We start from the raw sequence: 15615 nt of genomic DNA, 5'->3' as shown, positions 1-15615 counted from the left end.
TCAGACTGCATGGATTACCTTTAAGGGTTATTTCGGATCGTGGCCGCCAATTTGTTTCCAGGTTCTGGCGGCGGCTCATGAACCTCCTGCAGGTGGAGGTCAGCTTGTCGACGGCTAGACACCCGCAGACCAATGGACAGGCGGAGAGGGTCAACGCCATTCTGCAGCAGTACCTGAGATGCTACGTCAGCCAGCGGCAAACGGACTGGGTGGATCGCCTGCCACTGGCAGAATTTGCCTACAACAATGCAGTGCACGTCTCCACAGGGGTGTCGCCCTTTAAGGCCAATTACGGGCGCGACCTCAGATCTTTCCCAGAGAGGGAGGGGGAGGAGGAGGAGGAGGGCCCACAGGCTGAGGATTGGGCAGAGGAACTGGAGACGGTGCACCAGCAGCTCAGAGAACACTTGGAGAGGGCCAAGGAAGCGTACAAAAAGGGGGCGGATCGCCACAGGCGACTAGGGGAGGTCATCAGGGTGGGGGACAAGGTTTGGTTGTCCTCGGAGGGCCTTCCCACCAGAGGGAGGTGCAAAAAGCTGGCACCCAGACGGCTGGGCCCCTTCACGGTCACGCAACAGGTCAACCCGGTGGCATACAGGCTGGCACTGCCAGAGGATATGAGGGTGCATCCAGTGTTTCATAGATCGCTGCTGTCGCCGTACAGGGAAAGCAGCAGGCTCCGAGACAGCGAACAAACCCCCGAGGGAGGGGGGGAGAGGGGAGGCAGGGAGCAACTCAATGAGGCCACGGCCATCCTTGATTCACGGAGAGGGGTGGGGGGCCTGGAGTACCTCATGGCATGGGAGGATGCTCCACCGTCCCAGAATGAATGGGTCCCAGCCACTCAGATACAGGAGGAATTCTTGGTGGAAGAATTTCACGCCCTCTATCCCCACAGACCCAAGCCCTGGCACATGGAAAGGGAGGGGGAGGAGGAGGAGGCACGGGAGAGCAGCTCACCATGGCGCTGGGAAGCAGAGTTTGAGGACTCGGGAGACGAGATATGGGTGTCACCGAGATCCACACAGTCAGAGGCAGAAGCAGATTGGCAGCACATTTTTTCCCCCACCAGCTCGGACGCCACGGAATTTTTGGGATTCCAGTCCTCCCAGGCGGAAGGGGGAGCCTCGCAGGACTGGGGGGAGGTGTTCACACCAACGGGCTCGGAAAGCACTGAGTTCTTAGGCTTCCAGTCGTCACCGACACCTGGGGGGGACCTGGGGAGGGGAGAAGGGGAGCTTGGAAGGGGGGTGGATGTGAGGGACAGGGGATATCGCGAAGTCCCTCCCCTCCTGAGTTCAAGCCCATCACCGACCACAGGGGGAAGCAGAGGGAGCTCCGATTCCAGTGGGGAAGCAGGAAGTCGGGTCCGAGGCTCAGGCAAGGTAGCGGAGCCAGGGTCCCAGGTGGGACAGGAAGGGGGAAGTAAGGGGGGGAGACCCATCCCCCCAACTCCAGAATTACGCCGGAAGAGGAGGGGAAAGAGGATGGGGCTTCCAAGACTTTTGTGCTGGGGAAAGACGCGCCAAAAGTCACTTGGAGGTTCTGAAACCGACTGACCACATCACTCCGTGTAAATAGCATGACTTCAGCACTGTAAATACGCAGCACCAATAAAAGAATAAAAATGCAGAGCTGCGTAGCGTCGTTACTCTGAAGTAGTCCACTCCGGCCACTGTGACAGTCATCTATCAGGGATTCTTTACCAGACTTTGAAGGGAATTGGGCAGCATCTTAAAAAGCAGAGACATCACCCTGCCGACAAAGGTCTGTATAGTTAAAGCTATGGTTTTCCCAGCAGTGATGTATGGAAGTGAGAGCTGGACCATAAAGAAGGATGATCACCGAAGAATTGATGCTTTTGAATTATGGTGCTGGAGGAGACTCTTGAGAGTCCCATGGACTGCAAGAAGATCAAACCTATCCATTCTGAAGGAAATCAGCCCTGAGTGCTCACTGGAAGGACAGATCGTGAAGCTGAGGCTCCAATACTTTGGCCACCTCATGGGAAGAGAGAAGACTGCCTAGAAAAGACCCTGATGTTGGGAAAGATGGAGGGCACAAGGAGAAGGGGACGGCAGAGGACGACAGTGCTCTCGAAGCCATCAACATGAGTCTGACCAAACTGCGGGAGGCAGTGCAAAACAGGAGTGCCTGGCGTGCTCTGGACCATGGGGTCATGAAGAGTCGGACACGACTAAATGACTAAACAACAACAACAATGGCCAGGAATGATGGTAATAGTAGTTCAGCAACATTGTGGGGGGCTGGGGTTCCCCACACCTGTTCTAAAGCAAGTACCCTTCTCTTTACTGAAGTCAGCCCTCTTCTAAAAATATGTCCCACTTACCTTTTGGATTAAGGACACCATATCCTTTGACCAAGCAGCAGGATACATAACTGTGGCTGTCTTGAAGATGTGGGCAATTTCGTTTGCAGCAGTACTAGAGCGAATGTGATATGGCCTCTGTGAAGAAGAAAAGGGGGTGGGGAGCAAATAAATTTTGAAACAAATCCCTCATCCAGCAGCTGCAAAAACTACATTATTTTTTTTTAGATCTTTTCTAAGTAGATGACCTCTGATCAGGTAGTCATTGTGCTGATTTTTTCCAAGCCCACATTCTTCCTGTTCCCACCCACATCTCTCCTCCATCTCGCCCTGCTGTTCTTCTCAATTGAACCATTGAACTACAGTCACTGGGGAGCCTAATTCAATTGAAGTAAATAGATCAGTGCAGGAGAGGGCAGCAGCAGCAACAACAAAGCTACATTGGAAAAGCAAAATGTAAGGGAAGGGATCAAGGCTTTGCACTGTCATCCAACCAGCGTTTCACTAGGACAGCCTGAGTGCAGAGGAAATCAATTTACTGCTGTTTTTAAAAAACAGAAAACAACATTCTTTCAATATTCCCTGAAACATTTAAAGATTGCATTATCCTGTTTATGTCTGGAGTCGGAGCTTAACTGCCATTGAGGTAAGCTTTCACTTTTATCTCCTTTGAGGCAACAGAACCAGCAGAATAAGAAACAGACATTGACCATGTTTGCATATCATGCTAAGCCATAAAAGGATGGTTTGGTAAGTCACACTTGCATGAAGTGCAAGCTGACAAGAGACATCCAGGGGACTCCCACTTTGCTCCTCCCACTACAATGAGGATAACCCAGGAACACGCTGCGTTTTGTGCTAACAAACCATGATGCACTAAGCTAACGACAAACCATGGTTTGCCAAACATCTCATGAAAACAAAAGTGGCTGACCTTATAGCCTCTGGAAAGAGTGAGTTAAACTATGGAGGGCAGTTTCAAACAGTCCGTAGAGATCATGGGCAGCTAACTTACAGCACAGCCACCTTAAGTAGCACAGACGGTGGGAATATATGTGACTCCTGGACAGCTATGGTTAGTATTTTCTGTATAGAAAGAGGATGCCCTTCTGAAGGCAACTACCAAAATGTTAAAAAGAATCTATAAAAATATCACAAATAATAAAATTACCTAAGACACATCTAAATCTCTTAACTGTAGCAGATTAAAAACCGATATCAGAAGACAAAAATCACCCAAGTGCAAAAGCAGGTAGCAAAACTAGCACATTTCTGGGTTCAGGCTGGAGTACAACCTGCATTCCTGCCTGCCTCTCCTGTGCAGCTCAGTTAAGACTCCCGGCATGGGGAGATACATAAGGACTGTTGGGAACAACCCTCTCGTCCTCTGGATTTTTACCTATGTCCCATTTGCCAGAACATTCAGCCATGACTAGTACAGATCTTCAAAGGTGATACATGATGGGCAAGAAGTCTGCCAGGGTTCCAGGAAAGATTTAGATACAATAACATTTCTGAATTATTATAAGCAACTTCTATTCATAAGATTTAACTCTACAGTATTTTTTTTTTCTTTACAGGGAAGATGGAGGAATACTTCACCATGACTGTAGTGTATGGTAACAAGGCATGAATGTTTTAATTTCCTGCTATGTCAAAGGACTCCTTTGGGCAGAGTAGAAATCCAATAAAGCAAGCTTTAGAACGCATTACTGCTTTCCAGGTCACCAATACCTGAATGTTGGATTCAGGGCTTTTCACTCTTGCTGACAACCTTAGCAAGTGGTTATTGAAAAATGCCCATGTATAACAGGAGAGTGAGAAGCAAATATCTAACCCTAAAAAATGTAGACCGCTTTAGGGAACACTGACTTTGGGAGACATACAGGCCCCAGGCATGTGGAAGAAAACATGCAACTGAAAAGGCAAAGTACATGTGAAGTAAAGCGCAGCAGTGTAAGGAACTGATTTTTCAATCGCTGTTTAGATTCTTATTAGCAGCAACCACATGCATAGCTTATATATTTAACTAAATCTAAATGGGTGGTGGAAACGACTGAATACAAATATACAATTCTGTCCAGCCAGCAGCACATTCACAAATAAAACATATCTATCTTCAGCTGCATGTATACATATTTTAACACAAGATTGCCTTTCTTGTTTTCCCCAGAAACAAAGTGGGTACTGAAATGATATCTAAACTTGGGCTACTTCATTCCCCCACCAACATGCAGTTGTGACTTAAATGACGTAACATTTTGGATGCTTTAGAAGAGCTGTTTTGGATTAAAAAAATCTAAGGTAGCCTTAATTAAAACTAATTAAATTAAAAATAATTAAAATTTAAAACTATGAGACTTTTTAAAGAAGCAATTTTAAGCAGAGGTTTAAATTATTTCTGCCCTGCTTACTTTACCAAAAGATCCAACTGGTATAAATACAATTATTTAACAAGAGCAAAACAAAACAGAAGCCTTTTCCTGCTTTTTTTTTAAGGTTGAAATCAAACAGAAGGCTGCAATCTTGGATAGTCACAGATGAAGCTCATGTGCAGCAAAATGCGCTTTTTTTTAAACTGCAGCTATTACTCTGCTGAGCAGCTTGTAGGTGGTGCAAGGTGATCGGCTGCAGCAAAAATATTATTAACGTCTCCAGCTAAGCATGTGCTCCTCCCACACCTTCACTTGCCTATGTATCTCCAGGGCTGCAATCAATGGGACTGTTCACGCTTAGTTTATCACAAAATTGATGCTAATATTCTATATGTTAGCAATGCGACATACTGATCACAAAGTTTTATTTATTTATTTATTTATTTATTTATTTATTTATTTAAAAACACTTTTAGGTGTATCCATTGCGATAAAGTTTCCATTCTGCCTACTGGTTTGACCTAACTTCTAAAGACTCCCAGAAAACATTTTGGAAATATGTTGTCATCCAGACCAGCAGCAGCAAGACAAGCTGGAACATGAAATGTGTTGGATTAGTAATTCACACACAGCGGTCCATTTCTTCCTCAAACCGCAGGATCATTCTGCAATTGTAAAATATCTTTCTACATTTGTTCCTGCTGAACTCATGGTATATTTTATAGCAGCTGCTATATCAGAAATTCATATTTATCAGTAAGATAATTCCTTTTTTAAAACAGTAGTGATTCTCTCTGGAATTTTAATGAGTCTATCATAAAAATGGACACAGAGCTTGAGAGCTGGACAACCTGAAAACAATGGATTAATGGATGTATAGAGCAATAAAGTATATAAATGAACAGTACAGTACCCGGCCTCTCAGAAGTTCATAGGCTGTAATGCCTAATGACCACCAGTCAACAGCATAGGAATAGCCAATGGGTTTTATAGAACTGAACATCTCGGGTGCTGGGGAAAAAGAGAAAGTTGTTATTTGCTTTCGTTAGGAATCTTACAGCAAAATTATTGCCTTTGCTTCCATTGGTGTGAGCATATATTCCAAATGTCCAAATAGAGACAGGCACTTTGGGGGCCATGGCTGGCTGGCTACTGGGCCCACCTAGTCAAGAAGGGCTTCCTGATTTGCCTGGGCAACAGTGAGCTACGGGAAATGAACTAAAAGAAATGGGAGCTGGGAGAAAAGCTTCTGTCTAATGTGCGTGCCTAAGCCTTGTGGAATGCCTTGTGAAAATGGGACATCAACAACTATTTTTATTTCTGTACTGTATTAGGATTTAGTCTGCCTCCTCTTCAGTTTTAAGCTGTTAAATAAGGTTAGTTTATTTGTATTGTTTTATCCACTACTGAATGGGTTATTTTTAAATGGTGCTTTACTTATACTGACAGTATGATTAGCTGCAATTGTTCTTATTTTTAAAAATAATTTACGTAAATTTTTAAAAAATGTTATCGCTGTTCATTTGATTTTTTTGAACCGCTTTGGGTATAATCTCATGGAAATGTAGCCTACTGTCAGGGAGAGTCCCTACAGGGAACCTCCCCCCCATCATCCTGACCAGCACTTCACCCAGCAAGAGCAGTAGCAGCGGGTCAGGAGGAAGCGAAATGGAGGAGGGAAGGCTCAGCGAGACATCAGAGCCCTTGCACTGCTCCAGCCAACAAATGGAGAAGGAAAGGCTCAGCGATGTTCCAGAGCCCAGGCACTGCCCCAGCCAACAAGGGGAACAGGGAGCTCAGCAGTTTCCGGCACCCAAATTGCGGTGCGAGCCCAAACATAGGGCTAGAGGGCGGCGTTTCAGGGTGCCCAAGCTATTATGCTGGCCCCGGAGCAGAAGGGCGCCATTGCCGGATTCTGCGAGTGACTGGGAGGTCATGTTTTCTGCTATCTCTGCACTGTAAATAATATGCATAATAAAACCTTAAAAGACAGAACGGACTGGAGCGTCTTTACTCGAGAGTAGCCGCAACAATCCCCTGACACCTACCAATAAACATGATGATTACAATAATCAGATCTCTGGCTCTGGTGTGTTTTGGGGTGACATTTACGGGAGCTCTGAGTCCTATCCTGGTCCCTTGAATCAGTTTCTCTGACTCAGTCATTAGCTCCCCGTTCCCCTCTTACAGCTGCTTATGGCTCAGCCCTGACACTTTATTTATCAGAAGGAGTCAATATTTTGCCTTTCGGAGAGATACAGCTTTAAACATCTGTCAACAAACATGTACACGAGTTCTTTAGGTTTTGCCTTCTAGAGAAGTTAGATCTCTGAGCAAGAAACAAATGCATCTCTCGTCTGGTGCACATGCATCTAAAAAGTTATATCCATAGACTGCCAATGTACTTCTTCCCTCCCATACTTCCATAATAATCTGTTAATCAAAGAGCCATTTTTGCTGAACACGTTTTGAATTTTGACCATATTTATAACAATTGCAACCAAGTTCACTGCAAGATTAAGAATTCTATTCAACCATCATAAGCAGGCTCTTACAGAGAATGCTTTCCCTTTGGAAGTGTGGAGGATATTCATTTCCAAGCATTTTTAGTGTATTTAATGAGTATTTAATGAGTTAATTGACTTGGGGCGAGTAGCCCACTCTGAGCTTCCTTGCACCTGCTTCTACTGTTTAAACTGGCTTTATGGTTTATGATTTTTAAAAATGATTTATTGTCATTTGTATTTGGATCACGACCCATTGCGATCAATCGCAGAATACAAATATCCCCAGCAAATACTGGTATACAAACAAATGCAGAAGGCAAAAAAGTATTTTCAAACAATGTATTTTTGGGTGTGGGGAGAAACTTAAGCAATATTTGGAATGAGAATTGGGGGGGGGCAGTATAAGCACAAAAGTCTGCCCCTTCTTCTGTGAATGTTCTCATTGTCCTCTAAAAGAGAAGATGAAGGCGGTATGGCATCCTTCTGCTTTTGTCACCTAACCAAAACTACCATCAAGAAAATGAGCTGGGAGACTTCTGCCATGTTCTTGAGGTTCAGAAGGTCACTGCACAAATCCACGGAGCACTGGGGAACTGACTCATCATGCTTACGTTCTCTGGTTCTGTACAAGTTTTTACACTTATGAATCACAATTTCCAGGTCACACTTTGGCTGACTGTTTGATCTATCTATCTATCTATGCATGAAAGTACCTCTCCTTTTCCCCCTTGATCACAGATAAAATGCTTGTAGCTGCTGAGCAGATGCATGCATTATAGCCACCAAAACATCATTTAATATTGTTAAATGGAAGTGGCCTAACTTCTGCTTAAGTGCTGGGAGGGGAGATGCTAACTCTGGTGTCTGACCCATAGAAATGGTGCCCTCCTGAAGTGGAAGACCGTGGCCCCTTAAGCTTGGACTTGGGAGACCAGGATTCAAATCCCCACTCAGCTGTAAAGTTCTTTGGGCCACACACAGTCTCTTAGCCTAACCTTAGCAAGTGTGACCTTAGTGTGACCTTAGCAAGGTCGTTGTGAGAAGGCAAGAGGGGAAACCATGTGCACCATTTTGAGCTCTTTGGAGGAAAAGTGGTATATAAGTGTAATAATAAACAAGCATTCAAAATTAAAACAAACATGGGAAAAATACAACCATATGAAATAAGTGATCAAAGGGAGGGTACCAACACACAAAACCCACTACCTCAAACAGCCAAGTTAAACAGACAATTCCTGGAAGTGAGCACTTGTTAAATTCTCAAAGAGTATGTAATAAGTTCATTATATTTCTTGGTAGCCAAAAACAGGGGAGGGGGTGCCAGTCATTTGAGGATGATGCATCAATATTCTGTATATTCATTTATAGTTTGGAGGCTAGTTCAGATGATATTTCAAAGGCTTCTCCCAATGGGCTGGGCCACCTTTTATCATCACTCTAGGGCCTGCCCACCGAACTGAAGCATACATCTCTCACATAAAAACCCAAGAACCAATCATGCAATTTTGCCCTACACTCTTAAGATTTTAGGCACATAGGCAGCAATGAGATGGACCGTTCTGCTGGAGTTGGAAGAGGTGGGACCAGTTTGCTGGTTCCATGTGTCTGGCTGGATGGAGTCTATTCTAAGCTGCCCTTTGCTTCTTAAAAAGAAGAAGAAGAAGCAAAACTGCTTTAATACCTGCACAAAATTAGAATTAAAATGCTCAGAGCACAACCCTAGAACAAAGGTGTCACAGTGGCCGGAGTGGACTACTTCAGAGTAACGACGCTACGCAGCTCTGCATTTTATTCTTTTATTGGTGCTGCGTATTTACAGTGCTCAAGTCATTGCTATTTACACGGAGCGATGTTGTCAGTCGGTTTCAGAACCTCCTAATGGCTTTTGGCGCGTCTTTCTCCAACACAAAAGCTTTGGCAGACCCATCCTCTTGCCCCTCCTCTTCCTGCGTAATTCTGGAGTTGGGGGGATGGGTCTTCCCCCCTTACTTGCCCCTTCCTGTCCCACCTGGGACCCTGGCTCCTCTACCTTGCCTGAGCCTCGGACACGACTTCCTGCTTCCCCACTGGAATCGGAACTCTCCCTGCTTTCCCCTTTGCTCGGGGACGGGCTTGAACTCAGGAGGGGAGGGACTTCGCGATATCCCCTGTCCCTCACATCCACCCCCCTCCCAAGCTCTCCTTCACCCCTCCCCAGGCCCCCCCCATGTGTCGGTGACGACTGGAAGCCTAAAAACTCGGTGCTCTCCGAGCCCGTTGGTGTGAACACCTCCCCCCAGTCCTGCGAGCCCCCCCCTTCCGCCTGGGAGGACGGGAATCCCAAAAAGTCCGTGGCGTCAGAGCTGGTGGGGGTAAAAATGTTTTGCCAATCTGCTCCTTCCTCTGACTGGGTGGATCTTGGCGACACCCATACCTCATCCTCTGGTTCCTCAAACTCCGCTTCCCAGCGCCATGGTGAGCTGTTCTCCCGTGCCTCCTCCTCCTCCCCCTCCCTTTCCATGTGCCAGGGCTTGGGTCTGTGGGGAAAGAGGGCGTGAAATTCTTCCACCAAGAATTCCTCCTGTATCTGAGTGGCGGGAACCCATTCATTCTGGGACGGTGGAGCATCCTCCCATGCCATGAGGTACTCCAGGCCCCCCACCCCCCACCTTGAATCCAGGATGGCCGTGGCCTCATTGAGTTGCTCCCTGCTTTCCCTCTCCCCCCCTCCCTCGGGGGTTTGTTCGCTGTCTCTGAGCCTGCTGCTTTCCCTGTACGGCGACAGCAGCGATCTATGAAACACTGGATGCACCCTCATGTCCTCTGGCAGTGCCAGCCTGTATGCCACCGGGTTGACCTGTTGCGTGACCGTGAAGGGGCCCAGCCATTTGGGTGCCAGCTTTTTGCACCTCCCTCTGGTGGGAAGGCCCTCCGAGGACAACCACACCTTGTCCCCCACCCTGATGACCTCCCCTTGTCGCCTGTGGCGATCTGCCCCCTTTTTGTACGCTTCCTTGGCCCTCTCCAAGTGTTCTCTGAGCTGCTGGTGCACCGTCTCCAGTTCCTCTGCCCAATCCTCAGCCTGTGGGCCCTCCTCCTCCTCCTCCCTCTCCCTCTCTGGGAAAGATCTGAGGTCGCGCCCGTAATTGGCCTTAAAGGGCGACACCCCTGTGGAGACGTGCACTGCATTGTTGTAGGCAAATTCTGCTAGTGGCAAGCGATCCACCCAGTCCGTTTGCCGCTGGCTGACGTAGCATCTCAGGTACTGCTGCAGAATGGCGTTGACCCTCTCCGCTTGTCCGTTGGTCTGCGGGTGTCTAGCCGTCGACAAGCTGACCTCCACCTGCAGGAGGTTCATGAGCCGCCGCCAGAACCTGGAAACAAATTGGCGGCCACGATCCGAAATAACCCTTAAAGGTAATCCATGCAGTCTGAAAATGTGATCAACAAACAGTTTGGCTGTCTCTTCTGCCGAGACTGCCCTGGCACACGGTATAAAGTGACACATTTTGGACATGAGGTCCACCACCACCAACACTGCAGTCTTACCCCTGGACGAAGGCAGATCTGTGATGAAGTCCATGGACACCACTTCCCACGGCCTGTGTGGTGTGGCTAAGGGCTCCAGCAACCCTGGTGGCGCTGCTCTGACCACCTTCGCCCGCTGGCAGGTGGTACAGCCCCTTACATAGTCTCGAACATCTTCCCTCACCCCTGGCCACCAGAAGTGTCTCATGACTAGGTGAGTGGTCTTGTCCCTTCCAAAATGCCCCGCTGTAGGGTTGTCGTGCATCTGCTTGAGGACCGTACGTCGAAGCTGGGTGGTGGGTAGGTACAGCGCACCCTTGTAGAAAAGCAGCCCTCTGCGTTCTGCAAAGTCTTTTGCCTGCTCCCTCCCCCCTCTCAGTTCTCTGAAGATGCGGTTGGCAAATTCATCCGCTGCCGTCAGTGCTGTGAGTTCTGCCTCGCTCACCACTGCTGCTCCGCAGGACCATGCCGACGGGGGGAAAATGTGCCTTGGGGCTGGTGGCGCCTCCTCCTCCATGTACTCTGGCTTGCGGGAGAGGGCATCCGCCCTGACATTCTGCTCTCCTGGGATGTAGTGTATGGAGAAGTTGAAGTTCGAGAAGAACTCCGCCCACCGTATCTGCCGCTGGTTGAGCACCCTGGCAGTTCTCCAGAACTCCAGGTTCTTGTGGTCTGTGCACACCTGGATGGGGTGCTTGGCGCCCACCAGGAAGTGTCTCCAGTGCTGGAACGCCGCGTGGATCGCAAGAAGTTCCCGATCAAAAACTGTGTAGTTTCGCTCGGGCTGGGTCAACTTCCTGGAGAAGAAGGCACAGGGTCTCCACTCTCTGTTGGCGTCCAGTTGCAACAAAATGGCGCCCACAGCCTTATCAGAAGCATCTGTTTCAATGCGTAGGGGCGCGTCCTGAACCACGTGGAACAGGTTCTGGTCTGAGGCGAACACCCTCTTGAGGCTTTCGAACGCTGCTTGCGCCTCTGGTGTCCACCTGAACTTCTGCTTGCCTCTCAGGCAGTCAGTGATGGGAGCCGTAACTCGAGAGAAGTTCTTGATGAACTTCCTGTAGAAGTTGGCAAAGCCTAGTAGGCGTTGGGCATCTTTGCGCGTCCTGGGGCTGTGCCAGTCCAGGATGGTCTGCACCTTGTCCTTGTCCATTGCCAGCCCCTTGTCTGACAGCTTGTAGCCCAGGAAGTCCACCTCCTTGGTGTGAAACTTGCACTTCTCCAGCTTCACATACAGGTGGTTCTCCTTCAGGCGCTGTAACACCTCCCTGACGTCCTTCACGTGCTGCACTGGGTCGTTGGAGTAAATAAGGATGTCATCCAGAAAGACCAAGCATTTCCTGAAGAGTAGGGACCCCAGGACGTGGTGCATGAAGGCCTGGAAGCATGCTGAGCCCCCTTGCAACCCGAAGGGCATCACCAGATATTCAAAAGAGCCCAGAGGCGTGAACATCGTGGTTTTCCACTCATCGCCTTCCCGGATCCTGATCAAGTTGTACGCCCCCCTCAGGTCTAGCTTGGTGAAAATCTTGCCTCTGCGTGCCGCTGTCAGGAGATCATCCACTCTGGGCATGGGGAAAGCCACTGGCTCTGTCACCGAATTCAGCCGTCTAAAATCCACCACAAGACGGCGCTGTTGCGTGTCTTTCTTGTCCACCCAGAAGACCGGGCTGCCCCCTGCTGCCTTGCTTTCTCTGATGAACCCCCGCTTGAGGTTCTTGTCGATAAAAGCGCGCAGATCCTCCAGTTCCTGGTCTGACATGGCGTACAGCTTGGCTGGGGGTATAGTTGCCCCAGGCACCAGGTTGATCTGGCAGTCAAAAGGCCTGTGTGGGGGCAGGTGGTCGGACTCCGCTTCACTGAAGACCTCCTGCAGGTCCCAGTATGGTTTGGGTATCGCCTCACCCCCTTTGACGTGCATGGTGGCCACCGTGGCTATCGGAGGCCCCTCCCCTGGTTGGTGCTGCATGCAATGTTCCAGGCAAAAGTCCGATCCAAAAGTGATGCATCTCTGATGCCAACTTATGGAGGGGTCGTGGCGCGCCAGCCAGCTCATGCCCAAAACGATTGGGGGGTCTGAGATGGTGGTGACGTTGAATGCCAGTGTCTCTGAGTGCCTTCCAACCGTCATTCTCATGGGGGGGGTTTGATGAGTGATGGCCCCTCCCAGCAGCTCTCTGCCGTCAATGGTTGCCACGTGCAGAGGAAAATCCAGCTGCAGAAGCTGGATCTGGTGCTCTTCTGCAAAGTTTCTCGAGAAGAAGTTGGCTGAGGCACCACTGTCAATTAGGGCGAGGACCGTCAATGGATAGCCATTTGGGAGCGTGAGCGTCACTTCTAGAACCACTCCTGCTCTGGGAGGGGTGGGCTGGCTCTGCTCCTCTCTGTGCGGGTGGGTGGGCTGGGGCTGTTGTCTGCTGACTGTGCCTGGCTGCCGCCCCTTGTCTCCTGCAGCCAGGCTTTCCCGTTTCCCTGCTGTGGTGCTGCGTCAGTGGGGGAGGGCACAACCGTTCCCGCCTTTCCTTGCCACTCCCTGCGATGTGGGCAGTCTCTGACGAGATGCTGGGGGGAGTTGCAGAGAAAGCAATTCCCACCCCTTCCCTCCTTGCGTCTTGGCGCCGCTGGGGTTTGAAAAGCCCGCGCGCGCGCGCTATCAATCTGCATGGGTTCCTGGTCCTGACTGGCCCCAGGCGTGGCTTGAAAGGGTTGTTGAGGGAGTGGCTTCTCCTGCGACCGTGGGAACCAAGCCCGCTTTGCGCGCGTTGCTTGCTTGTCGCTCCATCTGGATTCCTGCCTCACCCCCACCGCCAGAGCCGCTTTGCTCAGTTGATCCATATTACTGGGCTTTGGACCTCTCGAGAGCTCATCCTTCACCTCCTCATGCAACCCCAAGTAAAACGCCGCTTGCATTGGGGCAGACTCCAGATCCCACCCCAATCTGTGCACCAGCATGGTGAATTTCGCCCAATACGCGCGAACTGTCATATTTCCTTGGCGTAAATTATGAAGTTCCTCCTTAGTCTGGTCCATATGACTATCGGACGAATACATCGTTTTCAAACCTTCTAGAAATAGTTTGACATTCTTCATGCAAGGATTCCTTGTTGCAATTAACGGTCTTAGCCACTCCCTGGCCGCCCCTGTAAGGTGCTCCACAATAAACGCTACTCTGTGCTCATCATCAGGGAACTCATCGTGGTGCAGCTCAAGAGCATACACAATCTCAGTCTCAAAGCCCTGAAACTCCTTCGGGTCTCCATTGAACTTGCTTACTAGGGTCCCGGCTCTCCTTCCTGGCAGCACTTGGACTTGGGGTGCCCCTCCCGCCTTGTTTTTCTCTGCATCCAGCTTGTTTTGGAGGTCTACCGCCACCGCCCTTAAATGCTGCTCTTTTTCCTGGAGCTCTCTCACCTGTTCCGCAAGTTGTAGCCGGTCGTCCTGGACCTTCTTAGTCTCCTCTTTAGCTGCCTTCAATTCTCCCTGCGCCTGCAGCGACAGCTGTTGCAGTTCTAGCTGGGCTTGCTCAGCGATCTGCCGCCACTTCTCCGCCTCTGACACGCTCATCCCGGCAACTCCAAAGTAGCCCAAAAATGATTAGGAGGTTGCTGTCACAGTGGCCGGAGTGGACTACTTCAGAGTAACGACGCTACGCAGCTCTGCATTTTATTCTTTTATTGGTGCTGCGTATTTACAGTGCTCAAGTCATTGCTATTTACACGGAGCGATGTTGTCAGTCGGTTTCAGAACCTCCTAATGGCTTTTGGCGCGTCTTTCTCCAACACAAAAGCTTTGGCAGACCCATCCTCTTGCCCCTCCTCTTCCTGCGTAATTCTGGAGTTGGGGGGATGGGTCTTCCCCCCTTACTTGCCCCTTCCTGTCCCACCTGGGACCCTGGCTCCTCTACCTTGCCTGAGCCTCGGACACGACTTCCTGCTTCCCCACTGGAATCGGAACTCTCCCTGCTTTCCCCTTTGCTCGGGGACGGGCTTGAACTCAGGAGGGGAGGGACTTCGCGATATCCCCTGTCCCTCACAAAAGGTATTACCAACAGAAGTAAACTGTGCCTTAATTTTTAGCTACTCACCCATATATGGTTTAGTGCCAGCAATAGTGGTGACCTGAGTGTCTTTTGTTATCACGGTGGCAATATTGAAGTCTGTGACATGCACATGTCCTAAGGGAGAGGTAAAGAAACCATTTTTTACATGAGCATCTCACATCTACATAACATTCCATTCTCATGGCTATTCATTTTACTATATATAATTACAAGGAAACAGGGAGCAAAGAGTATCAATCATTTGCACTATGTCCTTTGAATTTGCTCTCTTCCCTGCAACTTTTCCTGTTAAACACTGAGGCCCCAATGCAGGAAAGTGCAATGTGATTCACAAGCCAACACCTATCAACTCCCTTACCGAACAGCCCAGGAGGAAATATAAAAAGTACCCTGGCTGTTGAGCTGGCAAGGTGCTATAATAAAAGCAACACAGTAAATCCCTAGGCTCGGAGGTTCGCGTCCGTGGCACTGCTGATCAGAAATCAAAGCCAAAATCTCGCCCCAGCTGAAGCAAATGAGTACTCTATTTGCTCAACGGAAGAGTGAAAATGGGACTTATAAATAAATTGTGGCAGTAGAAGAAGTGATTCCTACAGGGGAATGTTTCCCATGATCACCTCAAGCATACTTCAGTACCTGCAAACTGCTCAAAGATGGTCGGACAGCACATTCTGCTATGGTTCTCTACCAACCACAATGAAGTTTTTTGGGTGAGCAAATGTACCCACTTGGTGCTGCTGATGCCTTTTTTGCATTAGAACAGCCTTTCTCAACCTTGGGTCCTCAGATGTTGTTGGACTACAACTCCCACCACCCCCAGCTGGCAGGAACCAGTGG

General features: G+C 49.1%; 1 protein-coding gene across 2 annotated transcripts in view; it reads right to left on the bottom strand.

Annotated features, from left to right (window-relative positions):
* Positions 1-15615, bottom strand: part of STK32A (serine/threonine kinase 32A) — an 89739-nt gene that overhangs the window by 19129 nt on the left and 54995 nt on the right. For both annotated transcript variants that reach the window (XM_035105322.1, XM_035105324.2), the window contains exons 7-9: positions 14803-14892; positions 5618-5715; positions 2351-2467 (exon numbers count right to left, since the gene is read on the bottom strand). In XM_035105322.1, coding sequence (XP_034961213.1) covers positions 2351-2467; positions 5618-5715; positions 14803-14892 — 305 coding nt within the window. The remainder of the gene's footprint in view (positions 1-2350; positions 2468-5617; positions 5716-14802; positions 14893-15615) is intronic.

The sequence above is a fragment of the Zootoca vivipara genome, chromosome 2, assembly GCF_963506605.1.
Source record: "Zootoca vivipara chromosome 2, rZooViv1.1, whole genome shotgun sequence".
In the NCBI taxonomy this organism is placed as follows: Eukaryota; Metazoa; Chordata; class Lepidosauria; order Squamata; family Lacertidae; genus Zootoca; species Zootoca vivipara.
Note: the sequence above shows the minus strand (reverse complement) of the source record. Positions and strands in the feature narration are given on the sequence as shown.